The sequence below is a fragment of the Dipodomys spectabilis genome, unplaced genomic scaffold, assembly GCF_019054845.1.
Source record: "Dipodomys spectabilis isolate Male_0828 unplaced genomic scaffold, ASM1905484v1 ptg000137l, whole genome shotgun sequence".
NCBI classification, from domain to species: Eukaryota; Metazoa; Chordata; class Mammalia; order Rodentia; family Heteromyidae; genus Dipodomys; species Dipodomys spectabilis.
Window position 1 is genome coordinate 9,663,992 of NW_024870814.1, and position 22,591 is coordinate 9,686,582.

The window sequence follows — 22,591 nt, forward strand, 5'->3', positions numbered from 1 at the left end:
CTGCAGAAACATTTTAGGTAGGCAAGCGATCTTAAATGCCTCTGAACACTTCCATTATTCTGGTGTTGGGTAAAACATCTAACAAAAGCCTATTTTTTATAATCATTGGATATTTATGATATACTGTGATGTAGTGGTTGTTTTCTTTTGTGATTAGGCTAGATATATATGTATATATATTTACAAGTATATATATATATACATATATATATGGAAATTGTGGCTTGGTACCACTGATAGGTATCAAGGAAGAGTATTAGTACTATGTATCAATCACCCATTGAAACATAAGCATTGAAAATATTAATCTAGTTTGCTACTGAGCACATACTGCTTTGTAGATAGTGGAAAGAAAAAAGAACAACAATTATTGATTCATTGGAATGCAAACCATCGTAAGTTGAAGATTACCTATGTATAAGATGTGTGGACATCCAAATTATTTAAAATTACAGTTAAATTTTTTAAATTAAAATTTAGTTGTATAGATAATGAAGAAGAAATTAGTGTCAGAAAAATGTACATTAAACAGAATTATTAGTTAGCTTATTACATTTTCTACAAATGGAAAGGCGATTTTGGACCACATGTTAAAGGTTGCAAAGATATAAAGTGACATAGGAGACATATACGGGTCAAACCAAATAATTTTGAAATAAGCTACTAAGGTCAGCTTCATTTGAGTCTCTAAATGAGTCATAACACTGGGGCATTTTGCCCAGCTTTCTTCTTGCCTATTGCCATTGGTGTAATAACCAAAGATGGGGTAACTGCACGACAGCTTGTCTTTACCCTATATTACAGTCATGATGGAATATCAGAAGAAAATGCAATTAAAACAAAAATAAGAATGTGAGAATTTCTGTTTTATTGGGCACAGGGAAGAGACAGTTTGTAAGAGCATGAACGCATTAACCCTATGTTCACAAGGATTTGAAGCCTCAGTTTCCCCTGTTAAGTAACAGTTCCAAAGATGAGAAACATTCTAAATAGACTGAAAAGGGATCATGTCCCATAATAATGTTCATGGTGAAGCTTATTTTCAAATATTCTCTAGATAGATTACTGCATCTTCCCTTGGCACTACATACTCTTCCATGATTATGCAGGATCACAGCCACTGATGCAAACAATGACCATGGGAGAAAGCAGGGCTGAGCAGAGAGGATACAGCTGTGGCAGCAAAATCTCTGACTTATTTTCTGTGAAGTTTGTGGCAGAGGCTGAAGTGCTGAGAGGGAAGTTTACGAAAGTGTGGAGAGTAATAATTGGTTATGTGAATCATAGGGAGGCTAGTGATGGTCAGTTTGAAATCTGTCCCAAATACTCTATTTGGAACCCACTAGGGACCCAGACATCCAAGAAAATGGCCCCAGATGAGCAGTGTAGGAGGATCTATTTTCTTCTGGTCCTAGACTAAGCCATTCTTCTATTTGTAGCTTTTTCTTTTTCTTTTTTTTTTTTTTAACAGTGAAAACAGGGTTTATGCCATGGGAGAAGAACATACAAAAGAAATAAAAAAAATCACACAGTACAGTATAAGTACATTAAAAACAACAGCAACAAAGATAAAAGCTCTTGTGTCCCTATCTTGGGGTTTACTTTGCTTAGCTTATATGGTCATATATAGATAGCTTTTGACCTTTTCTTCTTGTTCTAGACATATAATAGTTATTGCAAATAAGGGAAACCATGGAACCTATGTTTTTGGGGGGGTTGGCTTACCTCACTTAATATAATTTTTTCCAAGTCTTTCCATTTCCTAACAAATAGGACAGTGTCATTCTTTCTGATGGAGGCAAATAATTCCAGTGTGTGTGGTGTGTGTGTGTGTGTGTGTGTGTGTGTGTGTGTGTGTGTGTGTGTGTGTGTGTGTGTATCACATTTTCTTGATCCATTCATCTACTGAAGGGCATACCACCTCACCCCAGTTAGAATGGCTATGATCAAGGAATCGAATAACAACAGATGCTGGAGGGGATGTGCCTAAAAGGGAACCCTACTGTATTGTTGGTGGAAGTGTAAATTTGTTCAACCACTTTGGAAAGCAGTATGGAGGTTCCTCAAAAGACTTCACATAGAACTCCCCTTTGACCCAGCAATCCCAATTTTGGGCATTAACCCAAAGGATCACACAAAAAAAAGCCATACTACAGCTACCAGCACAATGATGTTTATTGCAGCATTATTTACCATAGCTAAGATATGGAACCAACCCAGATGCCCCTCAGTAGATGAATGGTTGGAGCTTTTTCAAAGACTGGCTTGACTTGATGTTCCTGGTGATCATCTTTCCTATACCTACAGTCAAATAGATTAGAGATAGAATAATCATCAATTCCTCAAAGACACTTTCCATCAGGAATAGAGAATGGCTGCACATTGCATGATTGGTCGCATTAAAATGTGTATGGGTAAGTGTTTTTCCAATTTATCAATGTTCAGAATGATATAGATGATTTGTTTTATTCTATATGCCTCAAATCAAGTTTTAGTTCTTAAGGATATCTCTTATCTAAACCTCCAGTCTCAACTCACAGAAGCAGGATGTAGAGGAGTGTGTGATGGCACTTTCTTGATGTCCTCACTCATCTGAATCACTCCAGAAACTTTTTTTGGGAATCCTCTAACCAGAGCTCTGAGCATCCATCCATGGTCCTGTGGATCCTGTGTAAAGCTTCAGCAAGGGTGAGCGCAAAAATGTGTTAACAAAGAGCAAGAGGATTTAAACTGATAAAAGACAAAATACCATATCTTAATAGAATTGATTATAAGAGTAGTGAAAGTTCAGAATCAAAACTGTAATGATCTGTATCCTCCTGTTAAGTTTATACATACAAAAAAGTTTTATATGATATCATTCTAACTAGCCAGGAAATTACTAACAGATTATGTAATTGTGAACATATAATTTCAGAACTTTATTAATATTTCATACATATGATGTCAGAGCATGAAATATGTTCATGTCACTAGATAGAAGAATGACATAGTGCACAATACATTCTTCCAACCCAGACTCTTCTGAAGTGTAAATACATATTGGAAGTTCACCTTGAATGATTTGAAAGCATCTCAATATCTCCCAGCAGTCTCTTTTCCTGTGCACTATGATGAGTTGTACTTTGAACTAGTATGAAGATGGTGTCAGAATTCTCAGCTGAGCTGGCACTCTCCACCTTTATAATAAAGACTTGGAGGAGAAGCCATATCATACCATATGAATAAGCTATTCCTTATTAAAACATTAGTATCAATTCTTTACCTCATATTTTCCTTAATGGGTTAACTAATTATTCTCATAAATAAATTTTTTGACATTGACTACTTGTTGTCTCAATTTTTTTCCTAGGATGTCTTCTTTGGAGTTTGTCCTTAGTTTCAAGGTAGACAACCTCATCTTGCATTTTTTTGGTTTTCTAATGGAGAGATAGACATTTGTCTATCTATTAATAGTTCCTATTAGTGAACACTACAGGTGAATTTGGGGGATTGAAAAGTCATTTTATGTTCCAGGCAATGGATAACTGTGTAGGGATTATATTAAACAGGTGAAAATGATCTAATGAGCAGTAAGGTAAGCAAATACAAAAAAATTATACATTCCTCATTAGAGAAATTCTTCAGTAGTTATAACTGAACAGAAGTGATTGACATCATCTAGATTACTCTCAGCAAGATCAAAATGGGAAATGAAGTCTGTACTTTACTCCTGTGATTATTTACAAAATTCAAAAGCTCTGCTTACAGGGCTATTTACTTTGGCCAAAGTGACATGATATTGAGGAATTTAGGATTAGGATTTTAGAAATTTAGGAATCTCTCTCAATTTCTCAGCTTTTCTATACCCAAAGGAGCAGTTTTTAAAAATAGGTTTTTATTTTCTTTTGGTCGTTGTACAAAGGAGTTGCCATTCCACAAAACAGTTTATGCATACAATACCTCTTCAATGTCATCCTTTTTAAAATTCTCACTGCACTCACACCACATTTTCCTTCGTGCTTTTTAACAATTTTTTTTTGGCCTTTCATGGGAACCTGAACTCTGGGTCCGGGCATTGTCCCTCTGCTCTTCAGCTCAAGGGGAACACTCTCCCACTTGAGCCATAGTGCCACTCCTGGCTTTTTCTGCTTCTGTGGTGCTGAGAAAAATAGAACCCAGGGCCTCATGCATGCAAGGCAAGCACTTTACCACTGAGCCACCTTCCTAACCCATGTTTGTTATTTTTAAGTTATGTTCTGATATTTTTCCTGTTACATCAAAGCGATTCATGCATACAATGCATCTTGAGATATGTCAGTCCCCCTTCGACCTACACTTCCCTTATTTTTTTCAGTTCTGTGGCATACATAGTGCATTCTTACCTGCATTCTACTCATTTTCTCTATATATTCTTCTACCTCCTTCCACCTGATCTCAAACCCTCTTGCAAGTACATTTCCTATCACTCATTTTTTTACACCTTGTCTTGACCTCAGAAAAACAGTTTTAATATATTTCAAAACATTTTTAACAGTTTCATAATTTTGCCTAACAAAGATGAAATAAAATTAGTAGAATTAATAATTTCCATACTTTGGGTGATTGTGTGTGTGTGTGTGTGTGTGTGTGTGTGTGTGTGCGTGTGTGTGTTTGTGCATTCTAGTAATGGTACTTGAACTGAAGAATTGGGCACGGTTCCTGAGTTTCTGTGTTCAAATTAGTGTACAACCATTTGAGCCACAGCTCCACAACTAGCATTTTTGTTGATTAACTGGAGATGAAAATCTCATGGACTTTCTTGCCTGGGCTGGCTTTGAGCCATGATCCTCAGATCTCAGTCACCTAAGGGATTAAGAATTAGGATTTCGAGATAGAATAAATAGCCAAACAATTCTAGGCAAAAAAGGAACACTGATATAATCTCAATCCCAAGACTCAAGCTCTACGATGAGCCATACGAAAAATGTTGGTACTGGCACAAATATAATCCCAAAGCTGAATAGAACAGACTACAAGACCTAGAAATAAAACCATGTATTTGATATGGTTTAATTTGGAGTCAAAGTATACCCTGGGAAAATGATAGCTTCTTCAATAATGGTTTTTGAGAAAACTGAGCATCCATATGCAGGAAACTAAAAATCGACCCCAGTTTGTCACCATGCACAAATATCAACTCATAGAGGATCAAAGACCCCAACACTAGACATGAAACTTTGAAATTACTACAAGAGGGGGTAGGAGAAACACTAGAACTCATTGACAAAGGCAGAAAGTTTTAGGAGAGAAACTTGAAAATGGGATTGCATCAGACTTAAACGTTTCTGCACAGCAAAGGACATTGTGACTAAACTAGAAAGATACCCAACAGGCTATGAGGAGATATTTACCAACAATATATCAGACAAAGCCTAATATCCAAACTATACAATGAACTTAAGAAACTACCCCCACCCAAAACTAATAAATCAAGTAGTTAATGGGAAAAGAGCTAATTATAGATGACTTAGCAGATGAGGTAAGAATGGCAAAGGAACACATAAGGAAATGTTCATCATCCCTGGCCATAGAAGAAATGAAAAATAAAACCAACTCATACATTCCATCTCACTCCAGTAAGATTGGCCAGCACTGTGAATTCAAATAACAAATGATGTCAGGGATGTGGAGGAAAAGGAATCTTATCGTACTGTTGGCGGGAATGTAAACTGACACAATGACTCTGGAACATTCTGGAGGTTCCTCACAAAATGAAACATAGATGTCCTTTGAAAACCAGCCATACCACTTGTCCGCATCTACCCTGACCCTCACAAGCCAGCATATAGATACTTGTACATCCATGTTCATTGCCACACTGTTCAAAATAGCCAAGTAGTGGAAAGAGCCGAGATGCACTACAATAGATGAACAGTTTAAAAATGTGTTGCTCATTCAGAAAGGAATTGTACATAAACATTAGAAAAAATAAAATTATGTCATTTGCCTGGAAATGGATGGACCTAGGACAAATCATGTTGTGTGGTATGCCAAGCTCAGAGAGAGAAGTAGTGCATTCTTTCATGTGAGGATTCTATATCTAAAATATAGGTCTCTAGGCATGTACACAAAGTGAGACTAAAGAAGGATATTCTTAAAAGAGGAACAGAAAGACACAATGCCTGTGTATGTATTTTTTACTATAAACATATATTTTTATTGTAAAGATATTGTACAGAGGGATTACAGTTACATGAGCAAGGTACTAAACTCATTTCCTATTCAGCATTGTTATCCCCTTCTTTGTTTTTCCGCTACCATCCCTTTCCTCTCCACCTCCCCAACTCCTCCCACCCACCCCCAGCTCTGTTTCAAAGTTCATTTTCAACAAAGTGTCTTGTACATCTCATGTAACAATGAGTCATCCTGTATCCTTATTTCTGACCATAGAAAATAACATTTATCAAAAGTAGCTCAAAACAACGGAAATACGACATATTTTCTTTATTATTGGTTTTGTTTTCTTGTCTAGATTGTTTGTTAGTTCATATATCTTGGGAGGGTAAGGAAAGTAACAGAAATGTAGGCACAAAAGGTGAACAAGGCAACAATTGTACTCATGGACACTATGTTGAAAATGAACTATAAAACTTGTGGATGTGCCTTTATGGAGAAAGCTTTGGAGAAAGTAGGAACTCATGGAACATTCCTCAATATAATAAAGTCTATATATAACAAACCTACAGCCAGCATTATACTAAATGGTGAAAATTAAAACTATTTCCTCAAAAGGTTTTGACAAGGAGGTCTGCTGCTCTCTCCACTCCTCTTCATAATAGAAGACTGAGAGGATTAACATTGTGAAAATGGCAATACTGCTAAGATCTATCTAAAATTCAATGCAATCCCATCAAAATCTCAACAACATTTTTCAATTAACAAGAAGCAGCAATCCAAAAATTCATGTGGAATAATAGAAAACCTAAAGAGCTTAAGCAATTCTTAGCAGGAAGAACACTGTTGGAGGAATATCAATACCAAACTTTAAACACTATTATAAAGCTGTACATACAAAAACAGCTTGGTACTGGCACATGAACAGGCTTGTAGAACAATGGAATGGAATTGAAGGAACTCACAGACCCATGGCCACCTAATCTTTGGTAAGGTAGCCAAAAAACAAAGGATGGAAGAATGACAGTCTCTTCAACAAATGGTGCTGTCAGAATTGACTATACATGTGTAGAAACATGAAAACCGAATTTAAGTCCTTATATATCACCTTGAACCAGAATCCATTCCAAATGGATCAAAGACCTTGAGGTTCAAACCCCAGTACTACCAATTTGACCAGCTTCACAGTATATTTGTGTGAGTTTCATGCCACTTCACATATCTCAATGGTTGGTTACAGTCCTGTTTTTTCAATGTTTCACATGTCTTCCAAGCTTCAACTTACAAGAACTTCTTCTGACTTTGATCATATATACTCAAATTTTTCAGCCTGTGGTCTCCTATGCACATTGTCAAAATTTGTCTTAAGAAAGGGAGAATTTCATCCTGCTCTCCTCTACCTCTTATTCCTAATCCTCCTTCCTACTTTCTCCCTCCTCCTCTCAATGACAATATTTTGAGAAAGTTACATTGGAAAATTCTTTTCAAATTACATGATTGGGGGCTGGGAAGGTGGCTCAGTAGTAGAGTGCTTGCCATGCATGCATGAAGCCCTGTGTTCAATTCCTCAGTACCACATAAGCAAAAAGAAAAAAAGCTGGAAGTGGCACTGTGGCTCAAGTGGTAGAGCTCTAGCCTTGAGATGAAGAGCTGAGGGACAGCACCCAGGCCCAGAGTACAGACCCCACGACTGGACCAAAAAAATATATATGTAATAAAATGAAATTTCATGATTGTATTATTTTTGTTAGTTGTGGTGCTTGAACACTTGTCCTGGACACTGTCCCTATGCTCTTCAGGTCTTCAGCTCAAGGCAAGCACTCTAACACTTCCTGTTTTCTGGTTGATTGGAGATAAGAGTATCCTGGACTTTCCTCCCTAGACTTCCTTTGAACAGTAAACCTCTAATCTCAGACTCCTGACTAGCTTGAATTATATACCTGAGCGACCTGCACACAACTCCATGATTGTATTTTTTACTGCTGTGTTTGGAATTGGGTCTTGAACTCAGGGACTGGGTGTTGTCCCTCAGCTAGTTGAGCATCAACTCCAATTCTATTGCCTTTGATATAGTAGGTTTACCTGTAAAATTCACAATCCTAACATGTTTAGAAACAAGATAATATATTAGTTAAATACTTCTAAAAGTCAACATCTATTCAAGATACTTCAAAAGCTATGGTGGCTAAGGAAGACAAAAATAATGAAAAAATACCAAAGTGATTTGAAACATGTAAAAAAAATCGATGTTAAAAAAGTATTTTAACATTTTCCGCATCATATTGTTTTAAATGATGAAACATTTACTATCATATCATCATATACAAAATTATACAGGATGTTCTCCTCCAAATTCTATAAAGCAAGAGGTAAAAGAAGACATTAAATCTGAAATGAAGCAGCCAGGTATCTTGATTTGCTAATGAAATTTGTACAAATATATTAAAAATTATTAAAGTAAATCATAGTATATAATAATAACTTAGTAGAGTCTATGCAAACACAGAGAATAGAAAAATATCTCTTTTAGAGTAAAGAAGACACAGCTACACAAATGTATTTCCATTGTCATAAATTGGAGTAAACCATCATTTTAAATTTTCTCTAGGTTGAAACATAGAATCTAACCAATGCAAAATTAAAATTCCCTAAAAGAATATTTAAAGTACAAAATGTATATGTAGAATTTCCATGGCAATTTCAGACACTCAGGATAGCCCAGAAAGTATTAAGCTCAGAAATCTGCCTTTATGTTTTCCAACTTTATTTTCCTTTTTTGTCTTAGAGCATCGTGGTTAAGTCAGTGCACATGCAGTAGGTGCAAACAGTAAAATAATCAAGTTGACAGCTCAAACCGGAAATACATATCTTCTGTCTCATGGAATTGTAAGCCCTCTGTGAAGCTTCTTAATAATAACAATAAAAATGTCAGGAGCCAAGTAGTAGTGGCTCATTCCTGTTATACTAGCTAGTAATGAGCCTAACATCTGAGGACTGATGTTGGAAGCCAACCTGCATAGGAAAGTCTATGGAACAATTATATCCAATTAAGCACATAAAAAATCACAAGTGGTAGAATGCTAGCTTTGAACACAAAAAGCTCAAGGAAGAAGCAAGGACTTTCTTTGAGTTCAAGCCCAAGGACCAGAACCAAAATGAAAACAAACCAAAAAGAAAAGGAGTAAGGAACTGGAACCACCAATGTACAACCGGTTCATTTCTAAAAAAAAGAAGGGAGTGGGGAATAGATTGGTGTAATTATTGTTTTGCTGTGCTGTGCAGATACTTCTAATGATTTACTTGTGGAAGCCACCAGTATTTCCTGTAGAGTTTCTGCATGATGAGTCCTAATGAAGAGAATACAGTAGAATGTACTGAAACCTGTAGGCAGATGCTAGGGCAGAGGGAAGGAATGGAGGATCACCTGTCAAGATCGATCTACAAGCAGTTGAGAGCATTGGTACTCACCCCTACATTTCTACACGTGGAAAGGACCAAGGTAAGAAGGACTGCAGCTTCACAAGTAGATGATGTGGGTCTGAGGGACACCAGAGAATACTCCAGTTCTGTGTTTAGCTTCACTTAATAACATAAACCTGTCTTGGAATGGTTATAGGCTAATAATTTCTTCTATTCAAAAAGAAACACTACTTGCTTGAATTAACTAATATGTCTCAATTTTACAAAAGATGCCCAAATAAGTCTCTCAAAGTTTCCTCCCTTGTTATGATTTGTGTGCTCTATTGAATCAGGAGAGGCATTGCCAAGTGTATACTGCTGCAGACAGAGAGATAGAGTACAGGGAATTCTGCCGAGATGGTTCTTCTAAAATCTTTAAGTGACATTCAGATTCTGGATGTATCTGAGAAGCTGTGTTATCAGGTGGAGGTACCAGGAAGGGCAGTTGGGACAGCCTAGCCTCTCACCTCTACTTCCTTAGGAGCTTCATGTTATGGCTTATATCACTGTGAGTGGGTAGCTACTATGCTGTTGACAGTAATAAGTGGGGAAATCTTCAGACTGCAGTCTGCTTATGGTGAGAGTAAACTCTGCCCCAGATCCATTGTCCTTAAATCTAGAAGGAACCAAGATGGGAATTACTTTGTACCATACATGAGAAGCTTAGGAGCTTTCCCTGATTTCTGGTGAAACCAGTCTAAAGAAATGCTAAGGCCCTCACTGGCTATGCAAGCCATGGAAACTCTATCTCCCAGAGATGTAGACAGAGAAGATAGAGACTGGTCATTTGGATGTCACATCTGGCACCTGGCAGTGGAAATAGAAAACAAATACCCTCCTTGATAATCATGTTACAAGAGGCCTTCCTTGAAGTACCAGAGAGCCCCTGCTGTACTAGGCTGAATAAATCCCAAGCATTGTTCTTCCTTACCTGGGAGCAAGAGCAGCAGGAGTCCCAGAAGCTGAGCAGGGACCTTCATGTCCATGCTGTGTGCTGACTGGGACTGACTCCAGCACAGGGTGTGAGCAGACTATGAAGTGCTCAGGGCAGTGGGCTGTGCTCTGGGCACATGCAAATCAGCAGGGGCTGGGCAGAGCTGGGCACCTCTGCAGGATTGGCTCAACTCAGTGAATCACCACAGGCCTTGCATCCACAGGTTTCCTAGGCTAGAAAAGAGGAACATGAATTTGCCTGCAGAGTATGTGCAGATAAGTTGATGGTAGAAGAAAATTTTATGACTATTTTCAAAATGTATAATGCACAGAAGCAACAGATGTAATAGAGTATTTGATAAATGTATTTGAAACATTCTTGTATGTACTTAGATCTTTATCAATCTCAAGAATTCTTCCTGGAAAAAAATCCCTGTTTTCTTCATGAAGTTTTTTTTTTGGGGGGGGGGGGAGGTGGGTCTGGTCGTGGGACCTGAACTCTGGGCCTGGGCACTGTCCCTCAGCTCTTCAGCTCAAGGCTAGTGCTCTACCTTGAGCCACAGCTCCACTTCCGGCTTTTTTTCTTTTTGCTTATGTGGTGCTGAGGAATCGAACTCAGGGCCTCAGGCATGCAAGGCAAGCGCTCTACCACTGAGCCACCTTCCCAGCCCCTCTTTATGAAGTTCTTATGCATTGAAATTTTTCTTACTTTCTTCCCTTTCCTTTCCACCTTCCTTTCCTTTCCTTTCCTTTCCTTTCCTTTCCTTTCCTTTCCTTTCCTTTCCTTTCCTTTCCTTTCCTTTCCTTTCCTTTCCTTTCCTTTCCTTTCCTTTCCTTTCCTTTCCTTTCCTTTCCTTTCCTTTTCTTTCATTTCATTTTTTGTGGGGCTTGGACTCTGAGCCTGGGCACTGTCCCTCACCTCTTTATCTCAAGGCAAACACTCTACCACTTGAGCCACAGAGCCACTTCTGGATTTCCTTTGATTTTTTGGAGATAAGAGTCTCAAAGACTTTCCTGCTCTTGCTGACTTTGAACCACAATCCTCAGATCTCAACCACCTAAGTAGCTAGGATTGCAGATTTGAGTCACTAGCTCATAGAAGGAAAAGAAATCTTAACCCAATTAATGTATTTTCCTTTTTTGTGTTGAAATATTGTTTTGCATCTGATTTGCTAGTCAAGAAATTATTTCAGTTGTTTGTTGCTGTGTAAGATCATGAACAACTTGTGATGTTTCATATAATTTCCAGCTTCTGATATTTTTCTGCCAAAGAATTAATGAAGTTTGTTATTTTTTTTAAAGTTCATATTCCCAGATTGGTATAAACAACCTACAATCAAATTTAAGTAAGTTATAAAGCTATCAGTTATGTGGACTACTTTTGACAGATGGGGAAAGGTGAGCATAGTTGACAGTTATGTCAATCCATCATTATGATCATTATAATTGTGTGTGGAAGATCAATTTCCTGTTCCTTCCCTTGTTTCCTGAAGAGTATATTATAAGTTCATCCTTTGACGAAATTTAGTGAACTGGAGAGACATGTATAATACTTGACATAAGCAGGCTGACATCTGATCAGAAGTGAGGCCTGGAGAATTCCTCTGGAGAGGCAGTTGGGTCAGGTAAGAGCCTCAGCCACTCACCCCGGCTTTTTCCACAGGGTGGAGAATCACAGGATTATGTGCTCACTGAACCAGAGAATTCCACACTCCTCCTTCCAACTTCTCTGATGACCCTGGTTAAGAACCTAAAGATTAGACTAATTTCCTGTATTAAAACAATACCCTTTTAGAGATTCTTGTCTGGCTTCTGTTTTACTGTGTGAATCAGAAAGGATGACTTTTTATGAGAAGAGACATGGCCATGTCTGTGCTTTGTAGACAGAGGAGGAGAAAAAGGACAAAGATTCAGAGGACCCTTCAAATTTCAATGAAAAACTTCAAAAGTGTTCACAGAATTGCTACATCTGAGAAGCTCTATCAGCAATTGGAGGCACCAGGAGCAGCAGCTGGGCAGCCCAGCCTCTCACTTCTGCTTCAATAGGAGGTTTTTGTTATGACTTGTATCACTGTGGGAGGGAAACTATAATCCTGTTGACAGTAATAAGTGGCAAAATCCTCAGGCTGCAGGCTGCTGATGGTGAGAGTGAACTCTGTCCCAGATTGACTCCCACTGAACCTTGATGGAATTCCAGAGGCTAAATTCTTTGCATTATAGATCAGAAGCTTTGGAGCATTCCCTGGTTTCTGCTGATACCACTGTAAATCATTTGTAATGCCCTGACTGGCATGGCAAGTGATGGAGACTCTGTCTCCTGGAGATGCAGACAGGAAGGAGGGAGACTGGGTCATCTGGATGTCACATCTGAAACCTGGCATTGGAAACATAAACACAAATGTCCACACTGTTAGGCATGTTATAGGAGGCCTTCCCTAAAGACCCAGGCAGCACTGAACACACAGGATGGGAGGAGTGCTGTCCTTCCTTACCTGGGAGCCAGAGCAGCAGGAGCCCCAGGAGCTGGGCAGGGGTCCTCATGTCCATGCTGTGTGCTGACTAGGACAGACTGCTGCACAGGGTGTGAGAAGCCTATTATGAAGTCATTGGGGCAGTAGGCTGTGCTCTGAGCATATGCAAATCAGCAAATCTGGGTAAAGCCGGGAATAGCTATAGGACTAGCTCAACTCCGGAAATCCTCATATTTCCACGGTGCCCACTTATGTTAGTTTAGCCCAGAGAACGTGTTTCATGCATACAGCAGAAGCTGTGATGAGCCTACGGTCTTTGGAAGATCTATTGGTGCATTCAGGGATGATGACCATTTCTTTTGAGTTTTTCAATCTTTATGTTATGACACATGAAAGGGAGAACAGTAAAGCAATAATTGAGTGCTTCATATTTAGAAAATGCAGAGAAGTGAAGATATGGAAAGAACAGAATTTGTGGATATTTTTCTGGTGTAATAGCTCTATGCATTTAATATCTCATTGACATAGAAAGAGATATATAAGCTGTTATATTTTCAAGCAATTCATACTTTAGGCTTTTCTAATACACACATATACACAAAGTGATTCTTCCCCAGAGCAGGTATAAATGCTGAGTCCACCTCTACTGACTTTACTGCATAAAGGAAAATTTTACTACATAGGAAAAAATTCAAAGCAAGAGAAAACAACTATATCAAGGGTTTTAGTCAGCATGTCCTGTGGTTAGATGGCTAGAGGGCTGAAGCACAACCATGTTGCTACCAGATATTTCCAAAATTTATTAAGTTTTTGTGATTTGCCATGTCACCAGGTACAACTCTTACTTGAACTTACAGTTTTATATTATCCACGAACTATAGTACATTCATATATCCATTGCCCTCTGATCATTCCATATCAAATTCAGGGCAAAACACTTACTTTCAAACTCCCTAGTCCTCATGTATCTCTTTCTTGTTACATTTGTCCAAATTTCTGCTACTACCTGGAGAATGGAGAGGATCATCCATACTTTTTACAACCAGCTGCTCAGGACTGTGCAACTTCAAGGGTGAAGAAAAGATAGCTGTTTTAAAGATTTAGTAGCATTGTGTCTCATTTTAAATATCATTTTCTTTCTCAATTGTTCTAGGTGTGAGGGTGGAAGGCACAGATATCTGGGTGAAATTCCTGAAGTGGTTGGGATAGAAGATTGGACTTCTGGATGACAATGAAGGCAAATTTGTAATTATTTCATTGAGATTGCAAAATTTGGCAATGTGGTAAATGAGGGCTATTAATTTAATTCTAATGACTTTCACTTATTGTAATTTGGAATCAGGTTGAAGACAGGACCAAATCCAAGGCCACACTGCCTTAATGGTACTGTGCTTTTATTCTGGTCCTGGGGAAGAGAAAAGGGTCAGATCTGAGAGGGGTTGAGATCTGTGTGACCTATGTGACCATTAAATATATTTTCAACTGCTATTCAGCCTTACTTGCCTTACTTCTTGTTTGTAGGAACTTGTTTCTGGACCTGATGTTTCTCTGAATAACTTCTTATTGGCCAAATAAATTGTCAAGGGCTTTCCAGAGGAAGCCTTGAAATCCCAAAGGTGTTTGTAAACATCAATGGGATGTATAATGTGTAAACAAATTATAGTTACAGCGGTCTCACTTCTATCTGGATTTCAACTTCAAAGGTTTATAATCTATAGGATTCAAGGTGATGTCTGGCTAGTAGTCATGGAAGAAGGGGACATCTTGTACCCTTTCCCAAACCAAATTAATCCTTGATTTTAAGATTCAGTGAATATTTGTAAAAAAAAAATATCCAAACTCATTCTTCCATATTATGATGAACACAAAGTCTGAACTTGAAAGTGCATTGCCAGACCAACTAAAGTAAAATCATGCTACCCTGCCTGTAAAACAAAAGCAGATGAGGAATGACTCATGTGACAGAGTAATTGTGTTGCAGACAGCAAGTTTTGAGTTTCAATCTCAATAGCACCAAAAATAAATTTATGCATTTTGTCAATCAATTTGGCAAATAGGCAACTTCCTATCACTGCAACACTCTGCACATAATTTCACTTTATAGTTTGCGTTTTACAAAGATTTTATGCATTTAAAATAGTCTTCTTTTTTAAGTAAAATGATCATTCATCAGAAGAATTAATAGAGGGGAGGCAGCACACTGCATAATTTTTCCAATGTGACTCACTTGCAGACTCACCATCTTTCAGTGCTATAGTTTTCTTTGCTGTTTCATAATAACTGGGCTACATCTTTTTCTTAATTTGGAGTTGTTCATATTGTGCCATGTCTGTCATTTGTGTTGATTCTAGTTATCACAATGAAAGTCTGACTATTGATACCAGATGAGTTCATTTTAGCAAACATCTCTATACATTCTGCTTATCCTCTCAATTCACCATAAATGCCTATGCTTTTTCCTTGTTGTTTAGGTTTATTGGTGTTTATTTATTTGTTCCCTTGTACTAGTAAGGAGATGAGCCAGGACCCAGCTTTGCTATTGGCATTTCTAGGTGTGAGTTTGTATCTCTTGTGCTTTGATGGAATCTGGCTATGAAGAATCCAGCCAGAAACTTGTTGCAGGGAGAATGTAAAGTTCTATACTATTTTTAGCTGGATTACCAGCCCAATGTTACCTTGCCTAATAAGTATTTATCCAACAGAAGCCATGATAATGTCTACAGGTGTTCTCTCTTTGCTTCTGACTGCCACCTGCATAGTTACTCCATCTGCTAAGGCCTGCCTGGACCTGACCAATAAATCATAGCCACCTCTGTAAACACCTGCCAGATAGAGCGAATGGGAATTCTTGTTATCAGGTACTTTATCTAACCTGCTACATGGCTGCATGCTCAGAAATGTTATGGTGTCAATGTCTATCAAGATCTGAACTCTGGGTCTTTGTTGATTGTGAAGTTGGCTTGACCTCTGGTGGTGGAATTGTGACATAACAATCTTTATGACTGTCAGTATGTAGTCCCCATGTCTTAACTGTGGATCTTTCCTCCAATATTCACAAAGCTGTTCCTATTCCATCTTTTTAAGTCCAGATTCAGTAGCGAATGCAAATGGTTCCTCCTCTCAGACATTTTTTAACAGTATATGAAATTAAGAATAATGTCATCATTAATTCTGAGAATTTAATGGCCACAAGGTTGTTGGTTACCTAGGATGTGTGTTCCCTATGGGATGTCAAATATGTGATGTTTGGCAAAGTAGTCCTGAGTGACACTAAAAGGTACAATGTGAGGATGATGGCTCTCCTGAGACTTTACATGCCAGCCTCATGCTGTTAAACCATTCACTGACTACTTGTGCTAAGAGAGGGAATCAATCAGCCGGTCCACCTGTGTTTTCAGCACTACCTCTTTGCCTTGAAGGCTGTCTTGATCATATGATTCCTATGGAATCAACAAGTGCAACAATTGCATTGATTTGTATTTGAACTTGGACATTGCATCCTTAGGATGAACAAAATGGGACACAGCAAGCAAAACTACTTAGTTCTAAGCCAATTTGGTGATTCCCCCTGTTGCAGTTCTTGTTTAAACCACTCACATTAACTCATTTGACTGACTTACCAAACAGATAGAATAAAATCAGAATAGGAGGAGGAAGTAATATTTAATTGACTTTTACAAAACAGTCCTTTGGGAAGAGTAACTGCTTAGCTTCTGATTCCTGTGGTCAAACTGAAAATACTTTTGTGGAGAACTCCTAGAGGCAGATCATTAAAGGTTTATGTGAAGGAGAAGGAAAGAATGGAGATCAAACTCAACTTTATGTAGGTAATTTCAGAAAAATTTGAGAGATTAGCACCATTAATGTGAAGTCTTTTGTCTTGGGGATAGCAAAGATACACTGAGAGCATCTCAGTTGTTGTCTCTAAACCTATAGGCAGGTTGCAAGATCATGAAAGAGTGAACTTATATGTATAATCTTCCCTTGATAAAGAGCTCCTCCAGATATCCAGCTCATGCAAGGCTACCTGCAAAGTCATTTCACTTGGATTTGTTGCACCAATTTTCACCCCCAGCAAGCTTTGAGTGGTTGGAGAATAATGGAACCAATGACAAGACACAAAATAAATTCACATAGCTGTAGCCATTAGATATTTACCAGTGTCAAAAGAATGTGTCTTCAGCCTCTTTAGTAAATGCTACTGGCAAAATTGGTTAACTACCAGTAGAAAACAAAAGCTAGATCCTTATATATCACTCTGTATCAGAATCAACTCCAAATGGATCAAAGACCTCAGAGTCAAAGCAGAAACTCTGAAAACATTACAGGATGGAATGAGAGAAAATGTTTGTCTTGTTGGCACAGGCCAAAATTTTCTAAATAGAGACCCAGAAACACAACAAATCAAAGAAAGGTTGGACAAAATAATTGCATGAAGTTGCAGACATAGCTAGCAAGATCAATAGAAAGCCCACAGATTGGGAGTTCTTCACTAACCATACAACAGACAAGGGTCTCATATCTAAAATATACATACAACTCAAATTAAATCCCCCCAAAAAAAATCTTCAAAGAAACAACTGCCCAATAAATAAGTGGGCTAAAGACTTAAAGAGAAACTTCTCTGAAGAGGAAAGAAAGATGGCCAATAGACACATGAAGAAATGCTCAACCTCCCTAGCCATAAAAGAAATGCAAATTAAAACAACATTGAGATACCACTTCACCCCAGTTAGAATGGCTAAAATCAAGAACTCTAAAAACAACAGATGCTGGAAGGGATGTGTCCAGAAGGGAACCCTACTGCATTGTTGTTGGGAGTGTAAACTTGTTCAACCATTTTGGAAAGTAGTATGGAGATTCTCAGAAAATTCCACATAGAGCTGCCATATGACCCAGCAATCCCACTTTTGGGCATTTACCCAAATAATCACAAACAAGACCATAATAAATCTACCTTTACAACTGTTTATTGTAGCATTATATTCCATAGCTAAGATATGGAACCAATCCAGATCCCCTCAGTAGATGAATGGATCAAGAAATTGTGGTATATATACACAATGAAATTCTATGCCTCCACCAGAAAGAATGGCATTGCCCCATTTGTTAAGAAATAGAAAAACTTGGAAAAATTAATTAAGTGAAGTAAGCCAGGCCCAAAGAAAGATATGTCCCATGGTTTCCCTTATTTGTAAAACGAGCATATGTGTCTGAGACAAGCAGAAAAGGTCAGATAAGTTGATGTTAGTTGAAATGAACCCCAAGATAAGTATTCAAATGTGCTTTCTATCATACAATTGTTTCTAATATATTTATAAGATGATTTCTTTTTTGCATTGAATGTTCCTCCTCCACTGTATAACCCCTGCTTTCACTGTATTTGATGTTGGTATAATTTGTGGAGGGGAAGGGAAAAAACAAATCATTTAAATAGGGATACAGGTGGACCCATTGCAACAATATGTACATGTTGTTATGTCGAAAAATGAACTTTACAACTTTGGCAGTGGGGGAAGGATTTGTGGGGGTGGGGGAAAAGGGGAGGCATGGGAAGAGGAAACAAAGGAGGAGGCAACAATGCTTGATAAGAAACGTTCTCATTGTCTTGTCCATGTAATTGTAACCCCTCTATGTCGTATATTCACAATTTAAAAAAAGACTGTGTCTTCAAAAATTGGAGCTGGGAAAACTGGGTATCTACATGTTGAATAGAGAAGCTATTTCCTTGACCTCACAATTTCAAAATAAAATGCCAAATGGAGCAGATATTAATGTGAGACATGAAAGTTTAAAACAACCTTAGGAAAACTAGGAAAAATACTTGAAGATAAGGTCACAGGTAATTATAAACAGGAATCCTGTTGCATATGGGCAAGAAATGACAATGGGAAACACATCAAATTAACATGCTTCTGCATAACAGTAAGGAAATATATATATATATGAATAAATATATATGGATATATATGTGTTGCATATATATGTGTATACATATATGCATATATATTTATAATGTATATAGACATATACATAAATGTTTATATATACATATATCTATATATTCATATACCTATACACACATATCTATATCTTATTTATCTATTTTTTAATATTTTTTAAAATACTGTACAGAGGGGTTACAATTACATGGGCAAGATAATGAGTACATTTCTTATCAAGCATTGTAGCCTCCTGCCTTTTTTCCCCTTCCCATCCCTTGCCATCCTCCCCCCCCCCCCCCACAAATACTCCCCGCTTCCGCAGACACCCCACCAAAGTTGTGAAGTTCGCTTTCAACATAACAACTTGTACATCTCATTGTCGCAGTGGATCCACCTGTATCCCTATTTAAATGATTTGTTTTTCTCCTTCCCCTCGACAAATTATTCCGACATCAAATACAGTGAAAGCAGGGGTTATACTGTGGGGAGGGACATACAAAGCAACAAAGAAATAATCTTATAAATGCATAAGAAACAATCACATGAAAGAAAAAAAAAAACCATTTGAATACATATCTTAAAGTTCATTTCCCTAACATCACCTTATCTGACGTTTTCTGCTTGACTCAGACATATACTAGATATGGCAAATAAGGGAAACCATGGGACCTATGTTTCTTTGTGCCTGGCTAACTTCACTTATAATTTTTTCCAAGCCTTTCCATTTCCTAACAAATGGGACAATGTCATTCTTTCTGATGGAGGTATAGAATTCCATTGTGTATATATACCACATTTTCTTGATCCATTCATCTTCTGAGGGGCATCTGGTTTGGTTCCATTTCTTATCTATAGTAAATAGTGCTGCAATAAACACAGTCGTGCTGGTAGCTTTAGTGTGGTCTTGTTTGTAAACTTTTGGGTAAATGCCCAAAAGTGGGATTGCTGGGTTATACCGGAGCTCTATGTGGAGTCTTTTGAGGAACCTCCAAACTACTTTCCAAAGTGGTTGAACATGTTTACACTCCCACCAACAATGCAATATGGGTACCTTCTATCCACATCCCTACCAGCATCTGTTGTTTTTAGAGTTCTTGATTTTAGCCATTCTAACTTGAGTGAGGTGATATCTCAATGTCGTTTTGATTTGCATTTCTTTTATGGCTAGGGAGGTTGAGCATTTCCTCATGTGTCTATTGGCCGTTCATTCCTCTTCAGAGAAGTTTCTCTGTAAGTCTTCAGCCCACTTGTTTATTGGGCAGTTGCTTCTTTGAAGATTTGTTTTTTGGGGGATTTAATTTTTTGAGTACCAAGTATATTTTAGATATGAGACCCTTGTCCGTTGTAGGGTTACTGAAGATCTTCTCCCAATCCATGGGCTTTCTATTGATCTTTCTAGCTATGTCCATTGCCATGCAGAACCTCTGCAATTTCATGTAATCCCATTTGTCCTACCTTTCTTTGATTTGTTGTGTTTCTGGGTCTCTATTAAGAAAATTTGGGCCTGTGCCAAGGAGACCTAGGGTTTCTCCTATTCCATCATGTAATGTTTTCAGAGTGTCTGCTTTGACTCCTTAGTCTTTGATCCATTTGGTGTTGATTCTGGTGAAGGGTGAGATATATGGATCTAGCTTTAGTTTTCTACAAGTATTTAACCAAATTTGCCAGCACCATTTACGAAAGAGGCTGCTTTTCTTTCATTCTATTGTTTTAGCAACCTTATCAAAGATTAGATGGCTATAGGTCTATAGGTTCATTTCTGGGTTTTCAATTCTATTCCATTGGTCCTGAGGTCTATTCTTGTGCCTCTACCAAGCTATTTTGATTACTATGGCTTTATAGTAGAGTTTGAAATTTGGTATTGATATTCCTCCAGCACTATTCTTTCTGTTGAGGATCATTTTTGCTATTCGGGGTCTTTTATTGTTCCATATGCATTTTTGGATTGCCTCTTCTATTTCCTTGAAGAATGAGGTTGAAATTTTGATGGGTATTGCATTGAATTTGTAGATAGCCTTGGGAAGTATTGCCATTTTCAAGATGTTGATCTTTCCAATCCAGGAGCATGGAAGTTTTTGCCACTTTCTAAGTTTTGTTTTGATTTCCTTTTTCAAGTTTTTAACATTTTCATCATAGAGGTCCTTCACTTCTTTTGTTAAGTTAATTCCTAGGTATTTTATTTTTTGTGGAGCCATTACGAATGGAGTTGCTTTCCTAATTTCAGCCACACTTTTCTCATTGTTGGCATACAGAAAAAACATTGATTTTGGGGGGTTAATTTTATACCCTGCTACTAAGCCAAAGTTTTGAATCAGCTTGAATAATTTGGGAGTGGAGTCTATAGGATTCTTTAAATACAAGATCATTTCATCTGCAAAGAGGGAGAGTTTTACTTCTTATTTCCCTATTTGGATCCCTTTATGCTTGCATCTTGTCTTATTGCTGTAGCTAGGCATTCTAATACTAGATTGAAGAGAAGTGGAGAGAGTGGACATCCTTGTCTTGTTCCTGAGTTGAGGAAATGGCTTTAGTTTTTCACCATTAAGTATAATGCTGGCTGTAGGTTTGTCATATACAGCCTTTATTGTATTGAGGAATGTTCCATGGATTCCTAATTTTTTCAAGACCTTCATCATAAAAGGGTGTTGGATCTTGTGAACTGCTTTTTCTGCATCTAGTGAGATAACCATGTGGTTCTTATCCTTGCTGTTTTGATGTGGTGAATTATATTAATTGATTTGCGTATATTGAATCAGCTTTGCATCCCTGAAATGAATCCGGTTTGATCGTGGTTTATGATTTTTAGGATGGATTGTTGAAGTCGGTTGGCCAAAATTTTGTTGAGAAGTTTTGCATCAATGTTCATCAAAGAAATTGGTCTATATTTCTCTTTTTTTATAGTTCTCTTTCTTTGATGAGTCTCTGCATGGTTTAGGGATGAGGGTTATGATGGCTTCAATGAATGTGTTCGGTAGTGAACTTTCTCTTTAAATTTCATTGAAGAGTTGGAGGAGTATTGATGTGAGATCTGCTTTGAAGGCCTTGTAGAATTCCGCTCTAAAACCATCTGGTCCTGGGCTTTTCTTAGATGGGAGGTCTCTTATTGCTGTTTCTATTTCAATGCTTGATATGGGCCTATTAACATGGTTTAACTCATCTTGGTTTAATTTTGGCATGTCAATATTTGCTAGGCAAAGGTCCATTTCTGCCAAGTTCTCAAACTTATAAGCATAAAGTTTTGAGAAGTATTCCCGTATAATGTTCTGAATCTTGGTTGTTTCTGTGGTGATGTTTCCCTTCTCATCTCTGAGTTTATTTATTTGGGTGTGTTCTCTTCTTTTTCTAATAAGATTGGCTAAGGGTGTGTCAATTTTGTTAATTTTTTTTAAGAACCAACTCTTTGTTTTGTTGATTCTTTCTATAGGATTTTTGGATTCTAATTCAATTTATTCTGATTTAATTGAATTATTTCTTTCTGTCTACTGGATTGGGGTTTATCTTGCTGCTCTTTTTCAAGGAGGCTCAGATGTCTCATGAAATTGTTGGTTTCAGATCTCTCCAATTTGTTGATGTAGAAACTCAGAGCTATAAACTTGCCTCTGAGTACTGCCTTTGCTGTGTCCCAGAGGAGCTGGTAATTTGTATGTT

The 22,591-nt window shown here is 37.7% G+C and overlaps 1 long non-coding RNA gene and 1 gene segment (V, D, J or C); both read right to left on the reverse strand.

Moving 5' to 3' along the window:
• Positions 1-2,168: 2,168 nt before the first annotated feature.
• Positions 2,169-10,751, reverse strand: LOC122116733. The gene is made up of 3 exons (XR_006149006.1): positions 10,526-10,751; positions 2,539-2,677; positions 2,169-2,301 (listed from the first exon to the last, which is right to left on the reverse strand). It is a non-coding gene; the product is annotated as an uncharacterized LOC122116733 (long non-coding RNA).
• Positions 10,752-12,546: 1,795 nt separating this feature from the next.
• Positions 12,547-13,113, reverse strand: LOC122116654. The segment is given in 2 exon segments: positions 12,547-12,901; positions 13,020-13,113. Coding segments are annotated over 2 exon segments (390 nt in total).
• Between the last annotated feature and the right edge of the window lie 9,478 nt (positions 13,114-22,591).